Source organism: Auxenochlorella protothecoides (genome assembly GCF_000733215.1).
Source record: "Auxenochlorella protothecoides strain 0710 unplaced genomic scaffold scaffold56, whole genome shotgun sequence".
Lineage (NCBI taxonomy): Eukaryota > Viridiplantae > Chlorophyta > Trebouxiophyceae > Chlorellales > Chlorellaceae > Auxenochlorella > Auxenochlorella protothecoides.
In genome coordinates this window covers 448,427-465,763 of record NW_011934204.1, presented here as the reverse complement: position 1 = coordinate 465,763, position 17,337 = coordinate 448,427, and the positions used below count along the sequence as shown (strand labels likewise).

Here is a 17,337-nt window from a genome sequence, read left to right as displayed (position 1 = left end):
CCCTGCTCCTGCAGGCCCAAATCCCAGCTATTGAGGGCTTCGAGGAGAATGTTTTCAAATGTGGCACATCGCACACATCGAGGATGATATTCACAGGCTCGTAATTCGCAACTCCCGTGCACCGCATGTACAGCGCGCGCAAAGTGACACAGATCGAGTTCCACCTTGTCGAACTCTGTCCAGCAAGGCGATGGGACAATTACGGTCTCGTATGAATGTACCCTGTAGTGCTCATTTGTTGTCCATGGTGGAGACCTGCCGTCGGCTGCTCGTCGGCTGAGGAGCCCCATGGGCGATACATCCCCAGGGGAGACGCTCCCCAGTTCTCCAGCCGGTTTCGTCACCTTTCGATTATTGGTGGATGCTGAGAGGTGAATTGGTGGGAGATGGACCCAGGGAGCTTGGATAGGAACTCTAAAAGCTTGAACTACCGCACAACTGTGCTGTCGCTGGATTGAAATCTCCTCAGCCTGCCACTCCTCCTCGGTGATCAGGATACCCAGCTTCCCCTCCGAGAAGAAGCTTTCCGTTGCCTGTCTGGACAACCAAGTCCGCCTGGTGACGGCAGATGGCCAGGTCAGATGCCGGGATGCTTGCAGGGCAGGGAAGGTGTGTCCTGCGCACAGGGACTCGCCAATGACTACCTTTCGCTGCTCCCCCATTCCTACCCCCCAAAGGTGGCAGCCTCTGGAAGCCTCAAGCTCAGGCACGGCCTGACTGCCGTGCCACGTGCCGTCTCTTGGCTGGTGTGCGATGCCAGGGTGGAGCTGGGACCGCCCTCGCTGGAGTGGTGCGATGGTGCCCCGCCACCCAACCCTGCCAAGCGCACTAGGAGCGGCGGCAGCCAGGCTGCGGCAGGAGCCCGGGACCCGCGATTACAGCTGGCCCTGCTCGCCACAGTCTCCGTGACCCTCCTCCCGACCTTCTTCGACCCTGCGCCCGGTCCAGAGGTGGGTCGGCCGCTTGCCGCTTGGCGGCAAGATGACGGAGGGCGGGAGTTTGGGCGTGAACACCCCTGAATGCAGCACGTGGCCATGAGCTACCTGTGCCTCCAACCCGAACTGCGAGTTAGACAAAGCAACCCGCCCCACGAGCGAATCCCCCACCTGCATTACCTTTGCTCTCCTGCCAGGCGGCAGAGGCCACCCTGGTGCTGATGGAGCACTGGCTCGCGGACATGGAGGCAGAGCCCGCCGAGGACGGCGAGGACGGCAATTCCTGGGCCTTCAACCCCAGGGCCCGCATCTTCCAGCTGGCCCACCCAGGCGACTGGCAGGCCGAGCAACCTCAGCCCGAGGGTGAGGCAAAGGGTGGAGTGAATTGGGCCTGCCTTGACGTGGCTTGGGTGGGAGAGGATGTGGGGGGTTCGGTACTGCAAGGTGCCTGCCCAGCAGGGCATTCAGAGGTCTCCCAGCGCTGCACATCTGTGCTTCCTACTCCTGCATGTGAGGCTGCCTCCCACCCACCCCCTCCGAAATTGCCGCACAGGCCTCCTGTGCCACCTGTTCCGATACCAGCGGCGCGCGCTGCGCTGGATGCTGTGGCGCGAGAGTTTCCGACCGGGGTCGGAGTCCCACAGTCCCGACCCCGACAGCGTGCGCTCCGCGGTGCAGAGCCTGGGCCGCCTATACCAGCCCACCCGCCTGCCCGGCGGGCAGGAGGTGCACTACGACGCCTTGGCGGGGTCCGTCAGCGCCGCGCCGCGTGATGATGCGGCGCCACAGGTGCCGGGAGGCCTGCTCTGTGACGAGATGGGCCTGGGCAAGACGGTGCGCTGGTGCGCGGGGTGGGGGGGGAGGTGGAAGAGGGGCTGGCATGGCCGGGGGCCTTTGCCAGTGGCTTCATGCGTGCTGCACAATACATGCAGGGGCAATGGACCTTGTGTGCCGGTCACCACCACCAGTCGCCCCTGTGCAACACAGGTGGAGATCATCGCACTCATCCTGGCGAATCCTCGCCCCGCCGCAGCTCCTGATGCCGAGAAGGGCGTCCTACCCAACGGCTTCTCTCACAGGCCTGCAGAGTCAGCGTCACCTCCCGTCGACCCTGGCGACCCGCCGCCCGCCCCCCTCGCGTCCAGTCCCCATGCCGACAACCAGCGCATGCCCGGGGGCACGCTGGTCGTCTGCCCCCCGGCCCTGGTGCAGCAGTGGCGTGCTGAGCTGGCAGCCCACGCGGGGCCGGGCGTGGCGGTGGCTGTGTACGACGGCTTGCGGGGACTGGCGCCCCTGACCCCTGCGGAGTCGCGCCAGACCGTGGTGCGCCTGGGGGTTGTTTGAGAAGGAAGGGGGGTTGCGAGATTGGGGGGGTGCAACTCTGGACCCAGGGGCGTGTGCGGCGTGCCTCGCACCTTTCCGTGATGGCCAGATCGCCCCGCACCCACCTTCTTCCTTTCCCATGCCGGCTTGTGCTGCCACCACCCGTCCCCCCACTTTCCTCCCCGGTGCCAACTCCGTGCAGGCGCAGCGCGAGGCGGAGCTGTACAGCCGGCTGGCCGCAGGCGAGGCGCCCTGGCCCTCCTTCTCGCCGGAGGCCGAGGCGGGCGAGGCGGCCGCCAAGCTGCGCGCCGCGGACGTCGTGCTGACCACCTTTGAGGTGCTGAAGCAGGAGGTGCACTACTCGCCGGACAACAAGCTGCTGGGGTCGCTGCGCTACGCCAAGCGGTACCACGTGCCGGTCTGCCCCCTGCTCCAGGTCAGAGGGTGGGGCTGATGCGCCGGGTGGCGGCGCGTGGGAGGGGGTGCATGGAGGGTGGAGGGGGAGGGTGACAGCCAGGGCAAGATGCAGGCTCTCGAAGTCGCGGCTGTGCCATCCACACTCGCGACGCTGCGTGTTCACGTCCCGACACCTCGCCGCTCTCCCCCCTGGGCTTCCCCTCCAACGCCATTTTCTCCGTCGCTCATCCCCCCAACCACCACCCCCCGCCACAAAACAAGCACAGATCCGCTGGTGGCGGCTGGTGGTCGACGAGGCGCAGATGGTGGGCCCGCTGTCGGCGGCGGGGGCCATGGTGGAGCGCATGTCCGCGGCCCACCGCTGGTGCGTCACCGGCACGCCGCTGGGCGGCTTCCACGAGCTGGACGACCTGCACGGCCTGCTGATCGCGCTGGGCCACGACCCGCTGGGCGGCTCCGAGGCCTGGCGCCGCCTGGTGCGCCGCCGCCTGGCCGCGGGGCGCGGCGACCTGGCCTGGCGCGCGCTGCGCGACGCGCTGCTGCCCCTGCTCTGGCGCAGCACCAAGGCGGTGGTGGCGGAGGAGCACGCGCTGCCGCCGCGCAGCCTGGCTGCCTCGCGCCTCGCCTTCCAGCCGGGCGAGGCCGAGTTCTACGGCCAGGTGCTGGAGCGCACGCGCGACGCGCGCGCGCGCCTGCGCTTCCTGCAGGAGGCGGCGGGTGGGGCTGGGGAGGGTGGCGCGGGGCGCGCGGGCCAGGCGCAGGGGCACCGCAAGAAGGCCAAGACGGGGCTGAGCAGGGCGGAGGAGGAGGCGCTGGCGGGCGCGACGCAGCTGCGCCTGGCCTGTACCCACCCGCAGCTGACGCGGCACTGGAAGAACCTGCAGAGCGACCTGCAGCTGACTCTGGGCGGGACGCTCAGCATGGAGGTGGGGGCGGGCAGGCATTTACTGGGGTCAAAGGGGTACCACACCAGGGGGGGGGGCCTCCGGCAGCTGCATGAGGGTAATACATCTCAACGCCAGGGTGGCACCTGTGCCCTGCCTCGTCCAGTTCTGGCCATATTTTTGAGCAATTGGTCGCACCATATAATTGCCTGCCTCCCAATGCTCCAGATACACTTCCACCCCTTATACATGTACACAACACGCACACATACATATCTGCAAGCAGGAAATCATGCAGCGCCTGGTGGACAAGGCCCAGTTCGAGCTGCAGAACCTGGAGCGCGCCCTGTGCGCCACCCTGAACACCCTGGCCCTGGTGCTGGTGGAGAGCGTGGCGACCAGAGCCGGCGCAGAGGATGCCAGCCCCGGAGCGGTGGACGGGGAGGTCAGGGTGGAGGTGAAGAGGGAGGTGAAGGCGGGCCAGCTGCCCCCGGAGGGCCACCCTCCGCCCTCCGCAGCGCTCGGGTCGGGGACCGCAGAGCCAAAGTCGCTCACGGCCGCGGGCGGCACGGTGTCCGCTTCGACCCAAAAACGCAGGCGCTCGGTGCCGGGGAGGCTGAGCGCCGACGAGGCGAGGAGGGAAGCCATCAAGCTGCTGGAGCAGTCCTTCAGGTGTGGAAGGGAGGAGTAAATGGTGTTCTCGTTCTCTGATTGGGTGTGGTTTTGCGATTATGTTTCTGCCTCCAAGGGTTGCAGAGTCGGGTTCACTGTGTGGCGGGTGCCTGCCGTCGATGTAGTGATTGCAATTTGCACAAGAAAAGCATTCCACCCGACCAGATTCCCATGTTCTACCTCGTCAATCCTCTCAACATCCAGGGTGGCGGAGAAGGGCATCGAGGCCGCGGACCGGCCAATGGAGGCCCTGGCCGCGATGCCTGACATCCCCTCTGACGCCTCGGCCACGGTGCACGCCTGGAAACTGCTCCAGCTGAACACCGCGGCCCAGCTGGCGTCGCTGTACGGCGCCGAGGGCCGCACCGAGGACGGCGCGGCCATGGAGCGCGACGCGCGGGACAAGGCCGCCTACGTCCGCGCCGCGGCGGAGATGGAGGTGACGCAGGTGGAGTCGCGCCTGGCCCAGACCGCGGGGCAGTACGCCGGCGCGGCGCGCGTCCTGGACTCGGGGTGGCGCGCCGCCGTGGCCGCCGGCTTCCCCCGAGCCTGGGGCCTGGACCTCGCGCCGGACCCGGCCGCCTGGCTGGCCGGCGTGCGTGCGGCCTTTGCCGCGGAGCAGGCGGCGGAGGCGGCGGAGCTGGAGCACCAGGCCTCCGCGGTGGAGCACATGCTGGGCACGCGCGTGCAGAAGCTGCTGGCGCACCTGGACACCGGCCTGCAGGGCGGGCTGGGCGCGCTGGAGCGCCACGTCAATGGCGCGCTGGCGGAGGCGCAGGTGGCGCGGATGCAGAGGACGCTGGCCAGCCTGACGGGTGAGCGGTGTTACTGTTGAATGTCTGTTGGTGCCAGGGAGGAAAGAAGGGAAATCCGGGATGGAAAAGGTGGGAATGGACTTCGTCCTGGTTGATTCCATAGATGGCAGGGTGGCAAAGCATGGGTGTTGGGCGAAGATGTCTGTCGAGGGGCTTTCATGTGTCGCAGCTATACTCCGCCTGCCACACGCCCCTCACCCCCCGCCCCAACCCCTCCACAAATGCAGAGCTGTCGACGGAGGCGGAGCTCAAGGCGGCATGTGAGAGCGCCATGCCGGTCCTCTCCCTGCTGCACGACTACCAGCGCCGCCGCATCATGTCGCAGTGGTTCTACCTGCTCCCCGCAGAGGCGGTGGAGGGGCGCCGCGGCCGGGCGCGCCCCGGATCACGGGCTGGGCCCGATGCCAGGGGAGTCCTGCAGGAATCTGACGACGGAAATGGAGCGGAGCCGCAGTTCGGCGAGAGACCCAGCACCGGTGCCGAAGACCTGCCCGCAGTGCTCGACGACGAGGCCGCCGAGCTGCGGCGGCTGCTGGCGGAGCAGGCGGCCCCCTTCCATGCGGCATCAGCTTGGATGGGCGCGGCGGCAGGGTATGTTTTCAAGCTGGGCGAGGCTGGGCTGGGCTACTACGCGGACACTCCCGTGGAGGCTGCCCCGCTGTACACCCCAACCCTGGTGAGAGGCCTCTCTGCTTTCCAAGAGGCGGTCGACCGCACTGCGCCCTCGCCAATGGTCATGGTATAATGCAGCTGACGCCATGATGACCACATCGCCTAGCCTCCCGCATCGCCGATGCCCAAACATCCCCCCATCCCGGTCTTCTTTTGCTCCTGAGCAGGTGAAGTCGTGCCTGCAGGCGGTCCTGCGCGTCGCCACCGAGCACGTGAAGAAGCTGGCCCGGGGTCAGGCTCCCGAAGACATGGGCCTGCTGAGTCGGCTCCCCCTCCCCGCCTGCGAGGCCCGCCTCGAGGCCATGCGCAGCCAGGTGCGTGCTGCGTGGTGCTTTGTGCATGGTGAGGGGGAGGTGACTGATGGAACCAGCCGCACCCCCTTCGTAGAACAGGTGTGGGGAATCAGGGTGCACAAGGTCTACTGCATTGTCAGAGCACCCAACTGCATCCATCGCCCGGCGCCCGCCACCCACACCCAACCAGGTGCACCTGCTGCGCCTGCTGCGCGAGGAGCACGTGCAGGAGGCCGCCCTGCGGCTGCGCAGGGCCCAGCTGGCGGACACCGACGCCACGCTGGCGGCGGCAGCCGTCGACCCGCCGGAGAAGCGGGCGGGACCCGAGGTCTTGCGCCGCCGGGTGGAGAGCCTGAAGGCGGAGGCCCTGGAGCTGGCCGCGCGGAGGCGGTACATGGCGGGACGCGCAGAGGAGGCCAAGAAGGCGCTGGAGCTCCCGGGATTGGCCGGCACGGATGCAGCTGGAACGAGCGCCGACGCCTCGGCGGCCGGGCCGACGTCGCAGGGCACCTTGGGAGCCGGTCAGGCCCCAGGGCCTCAGGGGCCCGCCGGGGCGCAGACGTCGGACGCCCCTCCGCCCTCCCAAGCGCAGCGCGCGCCGACCGCGCCGGCTCTGCGCGGCACGGAGTGCCCCATCTGCTACGAGGTCATCGGGGAGGGCGAGGACGTGTACGTCTTCGGCGGCTGCGGCCACTCCTTCTGCAAGGAGTGCTCGGCGCAGCAGGTGCTGCAGTCCGGGCGCTGCGCCGTCTGCCGCGCGCGCGTGACAGGAAAGCAGGTCTTCAGGGTGGCGGCCTCCTGCACCGCCGACGTCAGCGCCACCGAGGCATGCGACCCCGACGCTAGGCTGCACCCCACGGTGGGCGCCTGGGTGTCTTGGGTCCAGCTCCGCCCCGCTGGCCGGGCCTCGGAGGTGGGCCAGCCAACCGCACCTCACACCCACCCACCCCTGCGATCCCCTGCCCTCCCGCAGGTGGCGCCCGTGCGCGGGGAGTGGAGCATCAAGATCACGGCCCTGCTGCGCCGGGTCCTGCACCTGCAGGAGACTGCGCCCCAGGAGAAGTCCCTCGTGTTCTCCCAGGTAGTAGGTTGATGGGAGGGGGGGGGGAGGAGGGTCTGGAATCAGGAGATAAACACCCCCCCTGAATGAAACTTCAGCACAAGGGGTATCATGCAAGCCTGTGAAACACGTCCACACTCCTGCAGTAGGGTTGGAAGAGGTCGGATAGACCAACACCCCCTTCACCCAGCACATTCCCGCTTTCCTCCACCACATCCCCAGCATGTGGCGGCGCTGGACCTGGTGGCTCTGGCCCTGCAGACCAACGGCATCAAGCACGTGGCCCTGGTCGGAGGCCGAGGGGTGGGTCTGGCTGCCTGGGCGCGTGGAGAGGGAGAGGGGGGGCCGGCTGCATCGTCATGAGGCAGGTGCTTTTGCCTGTGTCCCAGCAATGGCTCGAGGACGCTCTGTTCACGATCCTGGCCCCCTCTGAGAACACCTCCTCCTCACGCTCCCGGGCCTGCAGACCGTGCGCAAGGCCATCGCTGATTTCAGGGACGACGACGAGGTCCGCGTGTTCCTGCTTTCTCACCGCGCCGGAGCAGCAGGTGCGCGGTGCGGTCTTGCGACGCAAGCCAGGCGATGCGAATGTTGGCAGGGTCGACTAGGAGAGCGAATGGTTGCTTGAGGGAAGGTGGGGCCGCGGTCTGGTGCGTCAGACGGCTGATGTTTCTCCTCCCTCCGGCTCCCGTTGGCACTCTCTGCACTGCTCCTACCTCTGTCCCCCTGAGACCTTGAAACTCCATCTACCTCGACAGATCCTTCCCCATCCACCGCACCCACCCCCTACCCCAGGCCTGACGCTGGTGCGTGCCAACCACGTCTTCCTGCTGGAGCCGTCGCTGGACCCAGCCATCGAGCAGCAGGCCGTAGCTCGGGTCCACCGCATTGGCCAGATCCGCCCCGTCTGCGTGCATCGCCTGCTGGTGGGTGCCAGCATCGAGGAGGTGGTGCTGGCGCGGCAGGAGGCCAAGCAGGCGCTGTTCGTCCCCGGCGCGGACCCGGCGGGGGACGCCGAGGAGGCCACCACCCTGGAGACCGCCGCCCGGCCGGAGACGGTGGGCAGGGCTGAGGTGGACAACCTCCTGGACGAGGTGCTCTGAGTGGGTACTGCAGTGTGCGGGGAGGAGGCACTGTCATCCAAACGATGCGCGCTGCGAGGCTGTGACGCCCCTGGCTTGAGGAGCGCTGCGTTGAAGTGAGGCTCCGCCGGGGAGGATGGGCCACGAGTGAGCATGGCCATGCCTAGCGCAGGAACAAGTCACCAATCCCGGCCCAGCCACCCAAAGAGTCGCGCTAGACGCACCGCGCGCGAAGGGTGCTTCTCCCTCCAACTCTGACGATCGCCACAAGAACGTCGCGAACCCGCGACAAGCAGGCGGCTGGACTTGTATGTCATCTGCCAGGCCAGCTTCTCTCACGTCACCTGACATGAAATTGTACAATCACCGGCTGTACTGCACCTGCTCAGCCTGTTGGCAATGACTGACCACAGCTGTGACCCCCTGATAAGCCAATGACGGAATGGTTGTTGAAGTCACTTGGGGACGCATACCCAAGGTACACCTCAAGGGCACCTCATCATCTCGTCTGGCAGCCAGGAAAGCCCCAGCTGTTTGGGACCTCTAGAATTGCACAGCCGTCGTGTCAGTTTGATTCTGTTGAGTAATAGCCTTGCATGCGATGGCAACATGGATATCACCCTACACAATTGAGCATCTACACAGGGTGCCGTCTCAGGTGGTCAAAGGAGCGACGCAGATTTGAATCAGCTAGATCACCTCTGGGAGCGGGAGCTGGGTAGGCACCTTCTGAATTTGAGTGCCCCAGAGGTACGCCAGGGCCCAGGATCTGCAATAGACAAATGACGTGCACCCACCTCGCCTGAGCATGACGCCCCTCCAACACTGTCGTTTCCTCATTCCATGCACTGCATTCCTGTGCAGCCATGTACCTTCACAGTCCCTGGTCGTGGTTACAGCCCGATCTAGATGTTTCAGTGTCGCAGCGACACGCCCACCGTGGCAGCAGGCTTCCGGGGGCTGGGTTGAGGTCGGGAGGGATGATCATCAGGCAAGCAAGAGCATATGGCGCAGTACGACTGGGTAAGGGGTCGGGGAGTTGGGGGGGGAGTAGGGGAGGGTCGTGGGGTGTCGGGGAGGGGGGCAGCGCCGTGCGCCTGCGGCCTCCGCGCGCGCCGCCCCCGCCCCTCCCGGCCCACGCGCCGCTCAGTAGTCCTCGTCGCCCTCGGCGTCCTCCTCGGCAATGGCGTCCTGGTACTGCTGGTACTCGGAGACCAGGTCGTTCATGTTGGACTCGGCCTCGGTGAACTCCATCTCGTCCATGCCCTCGCCCGTGTACCAGTGCAGGTAGGCCTTGCGCCGGAACATGGCCGTGAACTGCTCGCTCACGCGCTTGAACATCTCCTGGATGGCAGTGGAGTTGCCGATGAAGGTGGCGGACATCTTCAGGCCGCGGGGGGGGATGTCGCAGATGGAGGACTTGACGTTGTTGGGGATCCACTCCACAAAGTAGCTGCTGTTCTTGTTCTGGACGTTCAACATCTGCTCGTCGACCTCCTGTGAACGAGTGCCAGGGTTGGGAATGGTCAGGGGGATGGAGGGGTTTGCCATGCAGTCAGAGGGGTGAATTTTATTACCGGCCATAGCAGCAGCTTCAAGTGGGCCGCAAGCCGCCAGCATGCACGGGGAGCTTCTAATCTGAAGCTCACCTCTCAACACGTGCCGCCCGGTGCGCAACCCCATCGACCCTCCCGCCCACCAAGAAAACTACAAAGTCTGCTCAGTCGAGCACATCCCATTCCCCCGCCCAAACCGCCCCCCTCCCACCTTGGAGGACATGCGGCCGCGGAACATGACCGAGGCGGTGAGGTAGCGACCGTGGCGAGGGTCGGCGGCGCACATCATGTTCTTGGCATCCCACATCTGCTGCGTCAGCTCCGGCACGCTCAGGGAGCGGTATTGCTGGCTGCCGCGGGAGGTGAGGGGCGTGAAGCCCACCATGAAGAAGTGGAGGCGGGGGAAGGGGATCAGGTTCACCGCCAGCTTGCGCAGGTCGGAGTTCAGCTGGCCCGGGAAGCGCAGGCAGCAGGTGATGCCGGACATGACGCCCGAGATGAGGTGGTTCAGGTCGCCAAAGGTGGGGTTGGCCAGCTTCAGGGTGCGGAAGCAGATGTCGTACAGCGCCTCGTTGTCCAGCACGAAGCACTCGTCGGCGTTCTCCACCAGCTGATGCACCGACAGCGTGGCGTTGTAGGGCTCCACCACGGTGTCGGACACCTTGGGGGAGGGCACCACCGAGTAGGTGCACATCATGCGGTCGGGGTACTCCTCGCGCACCTTGCTGATCAGCAGGGTGCCCATGCCGGAGCCGGTGCCGCCGCCCAGGGAGTGGGTGACCTGGAAACCTGGGGCAGGTGGGTGGGAGGGTGCGGGGCGGTGAGGGGTGGACAGTCGAGGGGCCTTGGAGGGGCCTGGGCAACTCGGTCCCGAGTTGGGCACGGCTTCGTGGCTGTCGAGATGCAGCCGACAAATGAACCACCGAAGACCATACATTCATCTATGGAAAACCACCCAACTGACGCACGCATTACATCCAACTACCCCTGCAACCCACAACCTCACCCTGCAGGCAGTCGCAGCCCTCGGCCTCCTTGCGCACGACGTCCAGCACGGAGTCGATCAGCTCGGCGCCCTCGGTGTAGTGGCCCTTGGCCCAGTTGTTGCCAGCGCCAGACTGGCCAAACACAAAGTTGTCGGGGCGGAAGACCTGGCCGATGGGACCAGCACGGACGGCATCCATGGTGCCGGGCTCCTGTGGACAGAGGGATGCAGAGGGGTGCAGGGCTTGGCAATGGCGGGGACCGGGGTAGACTAGGGCATGGCATGGCTGGCGCCAAGCAACAGTAGTTGTGAGGAGTGCCCGGCGCCTGCTAAACCCCGGCAGCAGCAAATTTGCGCTTGGGACAGGGTATCTTACTTCACACTACACCACAGTGCTAGGAGCTCAACAAAGAGACAACCCCTGCCGCGACATCTCACCAGGTCCAGAAGCACGGCGCGGGGGACGAAGCGCCCGCCGGTGGCCTCGTTGAAGTACACATTGGCGCGTTCCAGCTGGAGGTCGCTGTCTCCGACGTATGACCCGTCGGGAGCGATGCCATGCTCGTCACAGATAACCTGGGGGAGGGAACTGGGGATTGTGAGTCGGCCCTGGACCCAGGTGAGCAGGCGCTGCCTGCGCGGTGAGCCTAAACAAGCCCAATGTGCGCCATTCGACGCGTACCTCCCAGAACTTGGCGCCGATCTGGTTACTGTGGACAGAAAGTTGGTGAATGTGGGGGGGCGGGTGAGGGCGGGTATGAGGTATGCGACAACCGGAGTGCAGGAGCGATCGGGCCTCGGGCAAGTATGGAACACAGCAAGACGACGGCCCGGAAACCGCTTCCCGAGCGACACACGAAATCAGAGGGAGATGCACTGGCGTCCTATGCTTACCCGCACTGGCCGGCCCTGCGGAATGGAGGAGCGGTGTCATGAGCGGTGTGCAGCAAGGTGCAGGGGGGCAGATGACCACCCGGACCACCAGATGGGCCCCATGGCCCACTGCAAGCTTCCCAAAGCCACTTACTGCACGTGCACGATCTCTCTCATGGCGTCAGAGGTTGTGTGGGGACCGCAAATTCAAACTGTGGGGTCTCGCAGGCGAGATCAGCTGAGGCTCCGCAGCAACGACCGCCGGTGGAATGGCGATTCCTGCTGTGCTGAAGGTCACAGAGAGCGGTAATGTGAGTTCACGGCTACCAGGGAGCGGCAATGAACAGATTGGGCCCGGCCGGGCCAGGGCAACTGGCGGGACGGGGCGCAGCTGTGGTACCTGCGTACCCTCATCAGGCCACGGGGCGAGGAAGAGGGCGCGAGTGTCATACGTCGAGACTGTTGAAGGGGCTTGGGGAGCTTCCAAACGTGTGTTGATGCATCAGGAAGTACCTACTACAATACACAGATGCCTGCAGCATGCTGACAGGCCGCTGGGCTGCAGCGCCATGACCCCATGCCGGTGACCAAGGGGAGCAGTGCCAAGGTTGTCGATGCCGGCTCCCCGCACAGCGTGCTGGGCGATGCCGGCATCGACGACTGCGATCCTGCGAAGCTCACCCAGCCGATCAAGGAGGTGAAGGACAAGTACCAGCTGCTGCCGGCCTTCTTGAGGGTGCGGGGCCTGGTCCGCCAGCACATCGACTCCTTCAACTACTTCATCAACCATGAGATGAAGAAGATCATACATGCCAAGGGCAACGAGCGCGTGACCTGCGATACCGACCCCAACTTCTACCTCAAGTGGGTTGCTTTCTACTGGGTTGCTGAGGAAGATGCTCAAGGGCTGCACTCCTCCACCAAGGGGGGGGTCTTAGTCTTCCTCACCTGTTTCTCCTACCCTTCTCCCACCCCCATTTTCTGCCCCCAAACCACCACCAGGTACCTGAACATCTACGTGGGCAAGCCCAGCATCGAGGAGGAGTACATCGTCACAGACATCTCGCCCCAGCAGTGCCGCTTGCGCGACATGACCTACTCCGCCCCCATCTCCGTGGACGTGGAGTACACGCGGGGCAAGGAGATCGTGATGAAGCGAGGGAAGAACGGACAGGGCGCCCTCTTCCTGGGCCGCATGCCGCTCATGCTGCGCAGCGACCGCTGCGTGCTCAAGGGCAAGTCGGAGGCGGAGCTGGCCAAGCTGGGCGAGTGTCCGCTGGACCCCGGCGGCTACTTTGTGGTCAAGGGAACCGAGAAGGTGATCCTGATCCAGGAGCAGCTGTCCAAGAACCGCATCATCATTGACACAGGTCGGTTTTGGGGTGTTTGTTGTTGTTATAATTGATTGGGTCGGGGGGTAAAGGAGCAGCGGTTGGTGAGCAAGTGCCCATCTGCGAGCAGAAAAGGGAGCCTGCACATCAGGGACCTGGACCTGCAGCCTTGCATATCTAGGCCGTATAAACCATGGCTCCCCTATGCTCGCCGCAAACAGACAGCCACGGCGGCATCGTGGCCTCCGTGACCTCCTCCACGCATGAGCGCAAGTCCAAGACCAACATCGTGACCAAGCACGGCCGCCTGCTGCTGAGACACAATGCCTTCACGTGAGGCGGGCACGCGGGGATGGTGTGATTTGGGGGCCTGGAGAAGGAGCCGGTGTCCACCCTCCCGAATCTGCAGCCGCAAGCCTGCTCACCTGGTGCATTGTCTGGTTCCATCGCTTCTGGGCTGGCAGTGAGGTCAGCCGTTGGCAGTATGGCCAGCTCTTCTGCCCTGGCTCATGGTTGTCCTCATCTGAACTCATGCCGTGAACCACTTGCACACGGGCCGTGTCCCCCCTCGCCAGCCTGTCCCTGCATCAGCTGACTCCAAAAGCCCTATTCCGTCCCCCTTCCTCCTCCAACCACTGAACAGGGAGGACATCAACATCCTGGCCGTCCTGCGTGCCATGGGCGTGGAGAGCGACCAGGAGTTTGTGCAGCTTGTGGGGTCGGAGCCGGCCTTTGGCAGCCTGCTGGCGCCCACCTTGCAGCACTGCCGGGAGGAGAGCACGGGCGTGTTCACCCAGGCGCAGGCGCTGGAGTTCCTGGCGGCGCGCGTCAAGTCCAGCCGCCCGCCCGGCGGCTTCCAGCGCCGGGGCCGCTCGCGCGTCGACGAGGCACGTGACATCCTGTCGGGCGTGGTGCTCTGCCACGTCCCCGTCCCGCGCTACAACTTCCAGGCCAAGGTGGTTTACCTGGCGGTCATGGTGCGGCGCATGCTCTGCGCCATGCTGGACCCGGGCTTCGTGGATGACCGCGACTACTACGGCAACAAGCGCCTGGAGCTGGCGGGGGGGCTGCTGGCCCTCCTCTTCGAGGACCTGTTCAAGAAGTGAGCATAGGTTTATACCTTCTTTGGTGGGAAATGGGGGTGGGGGTAAAAGGGCGGAACTGTACAGGTGACGCAGGGGATGGTGAGTACAGGTGCTTGTTGTTGCTCTGAGTACAAGCCATCGCATTCCTGCGTGGCATGACGACGGCACCGGGGCCCTACTCTATGCCTCGCACGCACCATCAATCGTGCTCAACGCCGACCTTTCAGGCTGAACGCGGACCTGAAGCACCACACAGACGCCACGCTGTCCAAGGCCAATCGCGCGACGCAGTACGACATCGCCAAGTGCCTGGGCACCCACACCATCACCGCCGGCCTGGAGAACGCCATCAGCTCGGGGAACTGGACCATCAAGCGCTTCCGCATGGAGCGCAAGGGCGTGACCCAGGCAAGGGTGATGGAGAGGATGAGGGGTGATTCCTTTGTGTGCACTGGACAGTCACACGCGGCACCCCCCTGGCTACCTGGCGACGTTGAGGAAGCAGGCGTGGTGCACTGGGCCAGGGGCGTCCCCATGCGCTCAGCGGGCTGAATGGATGCCGTTTTACCTGCACCTTGAGATCTCCAGTCCGCAGCCGCCAGGAGCCCGCTCCTCAACCCACTCGAAAACTTCCATCCGATGGCCCCCTCCGATTAACCAGCCACCAAACCCCTTCCCGCCTTCCCTGAACCCCAGGTCCTGTCCCGCCTGTCCTTCATCTCGGCGGTGGGCATGATGACGCGCATCACCTCCCAGTTCGAGAAGACGCGCAAGGTGAGCGGCCCCCGCGCGCTGCAGCCCAGCCAGTGGGGCATGCTGTGCCCCGCCGACACGCCTGAGGGCGAGTCCTGCGGCCTGGTCAAGAACCTGGCCCTGATGACGCACGTGACCACGGACGAGGACCCCGCGCCGCTGGCGCGCCTGGCCGCCGCGCTGGGCACGCAGCCGCTGTCCCTGGTCCCCGGCGCGGAGCTGCACCACGCCGACGCCGCGCTGGTGTTCCTGGACGGCTGCATCCTGGGCACGCACCGCCGCCCACGCGCGCTGGTGGCCGCGCTGCGCACGCTGCGCCGCGCCGCACGCCTCGGCGAGTTCGTCTCCGTGCACGTGCAGCACGACGCGGTGCACATCGCGGCCGACGGCGGCCGCGTCTGCCGCCCGCTCATCATCTGCGACGCGGGCGTGCCGCGCGTGACGGGCGCGCACCTGGCGCGCCTGAAAGCGGGGGAGTGGAGCTTCAACGACTTTCTGACCGCGGGGCTCGTAGAGTACCTGGGTGGGTACGGTGGCAGTCCGGGGGGGAGGGATGGCGGGCCGAGCCCAGCGCTCCAGGGCAATGAGTGTCGACCAGCACTGGACGGCGTGGCATTCCCCCTTCCATCGACGGCAAGCCCCCTCACACAGAATCATGCCCCTCCCCCCCCCCTTCCAGACGTGAACGAGGAGAACAACGCGCTGGTGGCGCTGTACGAGTGCTTCTGCAACCCCGCCACCACGCACCTTGAGATCGAGCCTTTCACCGTGCTGGGCGTGGTGGCGGGGCTCATCCCCTACCCGCACCACAACCAGTCGCCGCGCAACACCTACCAGTGCGCCATGGGGAAGCAGGCCATGGGCAACATCGCCTTCAACCAGCTGCAGCGCATCGACACGCTCATGTACCTGCTGCAGTACCCGCAGCGCCCCCTGCTCACCACCAAGACCATCGAGCTTGTGGGCTTCGACCGCCTGGGCGCGGGCCAGAACGCCATCGTCGCCGTCATGTCGTACTCGGGGTGAGCAAGGGGTTTGGTGGGTGTGTGTGTGTGTAGGGTGTGTGTATTGTAGTGTCGCTCCCCTGCCACCGTCGCCCCTCCCCAGCCACGCCACCCCACCCAATCACAGGTACGACATCGAGGACGCGATCGTGATGAACAAGGCCAGCCTGGACCGGGGCTTCGGGCGCTGCGTGGTGATGCGCAAGTATGCGACCACGCTCAAAAAGTACGGCAACCGCACGCAGGACCGCATCACGCGGCCGGCGGAGGCAGCGGCGCCAGCCGGCGCCAGCACCACCACCACCACCCGCCCCGGCGGCCGCTTCTCGGTGCTGGACGCGGACGGCATCGCGGGGGCGGGCCGCGTGCTGACCCAGGGCGAGTGCCTGGTGCACAAGCAGGTGCCGCTGAACACGCGCGATGCCGCGGGCCCCGGCGGCGGCGCGCTGCCCGAGTCGGGGTACCGCGCCGCGCCGGTGATGTGGAAGGGCTTCCCGGGGGAGCGCTGCGCGGTGGACCGCGTGATGGTGACCAGCAACGACGACTCGGCCTGCGTGGTCAAGGTGCTGGTGCGGCACACACGGCGCCCCGAGCTGGGCGACAAGTTCTCCTCTCGCCACGGCCAGAAGGGCGTGGTTGGGTGCATCGTGCCCGAGGCCGACCTCCCCTTCTCCGAGCGCGGGGTGGTGCCCGACCTGATCATGAACCCGCACGGCTTCCCCTCCCGCATGACTGTGGGCAAGATGATCGAGCTGCTGGGGTCCAAGGCGGGGGCGGTGTCCGGCCGCCTGCACTACGGCACCGCCTTTGGCGAGGGCAGCGGGCTGGCGGACCGTGTGGACGCGCTGTCCGCGGAGCTGGTGGCGGCGGGGTTCTCCTACTCGGGCAAGGACCTGCTCCACTCCGGCATCACGGGGGAGGCGCTGGAGGCATACGTCTTCATGGGGCCCGTGTACTACCAGAAGTTGAAGCACATGGTGATGGACAAGATGCACGCGCGCGCGCGAGGGCCGCGCGTCGTGCTCACCAGGCAGCCCACCGAGGGCCGATCGCGCGACGGCGGGCTGCGCCTGGGGGAGATGGAGCGCGACTGCCTCATCGGGTACGGCGCGTCCGCGCTCCTCCTGGAGCGGCTCATGATCTCCTCTGACCAGTTCGAGGTCCACGTCTGCACCCACTGCGGCCTGCTGGGCTACTGGGACGCGGCGGCGCGCCGTGCGCGCTGCCCAGGCACCGGTCGAGCCGACGCCATGGCCACCATGAAGCTGCCCTACGCCGCCAAGCTCCTGTTCCAGGAGATGCAGGCCATGAACATCGTGCCCCGCCTGGTGCTGGCCGAGGCCTGAGAGCCGCACCGGGGAGAGATAGGGCCGAGACCCTTCAGCGCTGTGAGCTCCTGAGGCCCCCAGCGCGCCAGCCCCCAACCCCTTGCTGCCGCCCTGTATCTATTCGAGCACTGCCATCTGACCTTGGGCGAGCGCCGCCCCTGCCACTTGCTGTAGGAACATCTGACACAGCGCTTGACTGGCAGTGCATGCTTAAAGCATTCAATCGTGTTACACTAGAGAAATCCCCACAGAGCTGCTGGTGAGTCTTG

At 65.9% G+C, this 17,337-nt stretch overlaps 3 protein-coding genes across 3 annotated transcripts; 2 read left to right on the top strand and 1 right to left on the bottom strand.

The window, feature by feature from the left end:
* Positions 1-288: 288 nt before the first annotated feature.
* On the top strand, positions 289-8,174 carry F751_5130 (E3 ubiquitin-protein ligase SHPRH; the record flags this gene model as incomplete). Its single annotated transcript, XM_011398873.1, has 19 exons — positions 289-371; positions 495-576; positions 678-950; positions 1,133-1,298; positions 1,489-1,769; positions 1,923-2,258; positions 2,461-2,694; positions 2,942-3,334; positions 3,506-3,601; positions 3,846-4,231; positions 4,436-5,046; positions 5,274-5,398; positions 5,501-5,722; positions 5,886-6,032; positions 6,202-6,870; positions 6,985-7,092; positions 7,294-7,374; positions 7,538-7,619; positions 7,867-8,174. The coding sequence occupies 19 exons, from the start codon at positions 289-291 to the stop codon at positions 8,172-8,174; spliced, it is 4,683 nt and encodes a 1,560-aa protein (XP_011397175.1).
* Positions 8,175-9,299: 1,125 nt separating this feature from the next.
* F751_5129 (Tubulin beta-1 chain) lies at positions 9,300-11,744 on the bottom strand (the record flags this gene model as incomplete). The annotated part of the gene is made up of 7 exons (XM_011398872.1): positions 9,300-9,650; positions 10,317-10,498; positions 10,716-10,905; positions 11,133-11,270; positions 11,377-11,404; positions 11,589-11,603; positions 11,722-11,744. 7 exons carry the CDS (start codon positions 11,742-11,744, stop codon positions 9,300-9,302), a joined length of 927 nt encoding a protein of 308 aa, XP_011397174.1.
* A 400-nt stretch (positions 11,745-12,144) lies between these two features.
* On the top strand, positions 12,145-17,086 carry F751_5128 (DNA-directed RNA polymerase III subunit RPC2; the record flags this gene model as incomplete). Its single annotated transcript, XM_011398871.1, has 10 exons — positions 12,145-12,431; positions 12,570-12,937; positions 13,120-13,231; positions 13,542-14,000; positions 14,211-14,397; positions 14,680-14,868; positions 15,097-15,259; positions 15,416-15,758; positions 15,868-16,141; positions 16,196-17,086. The coding sequence occupies 10 exons, from the start codon at positions 12,145-12,147 to the stop codon at positions 17,084-17,086; spliced, it is 3,273 nt and encodes a 1,090-aa protein (XP_011397173.1).
* Between the last annotated feature and the right edge of the window lie 251 nt (positions 17,087-17,337).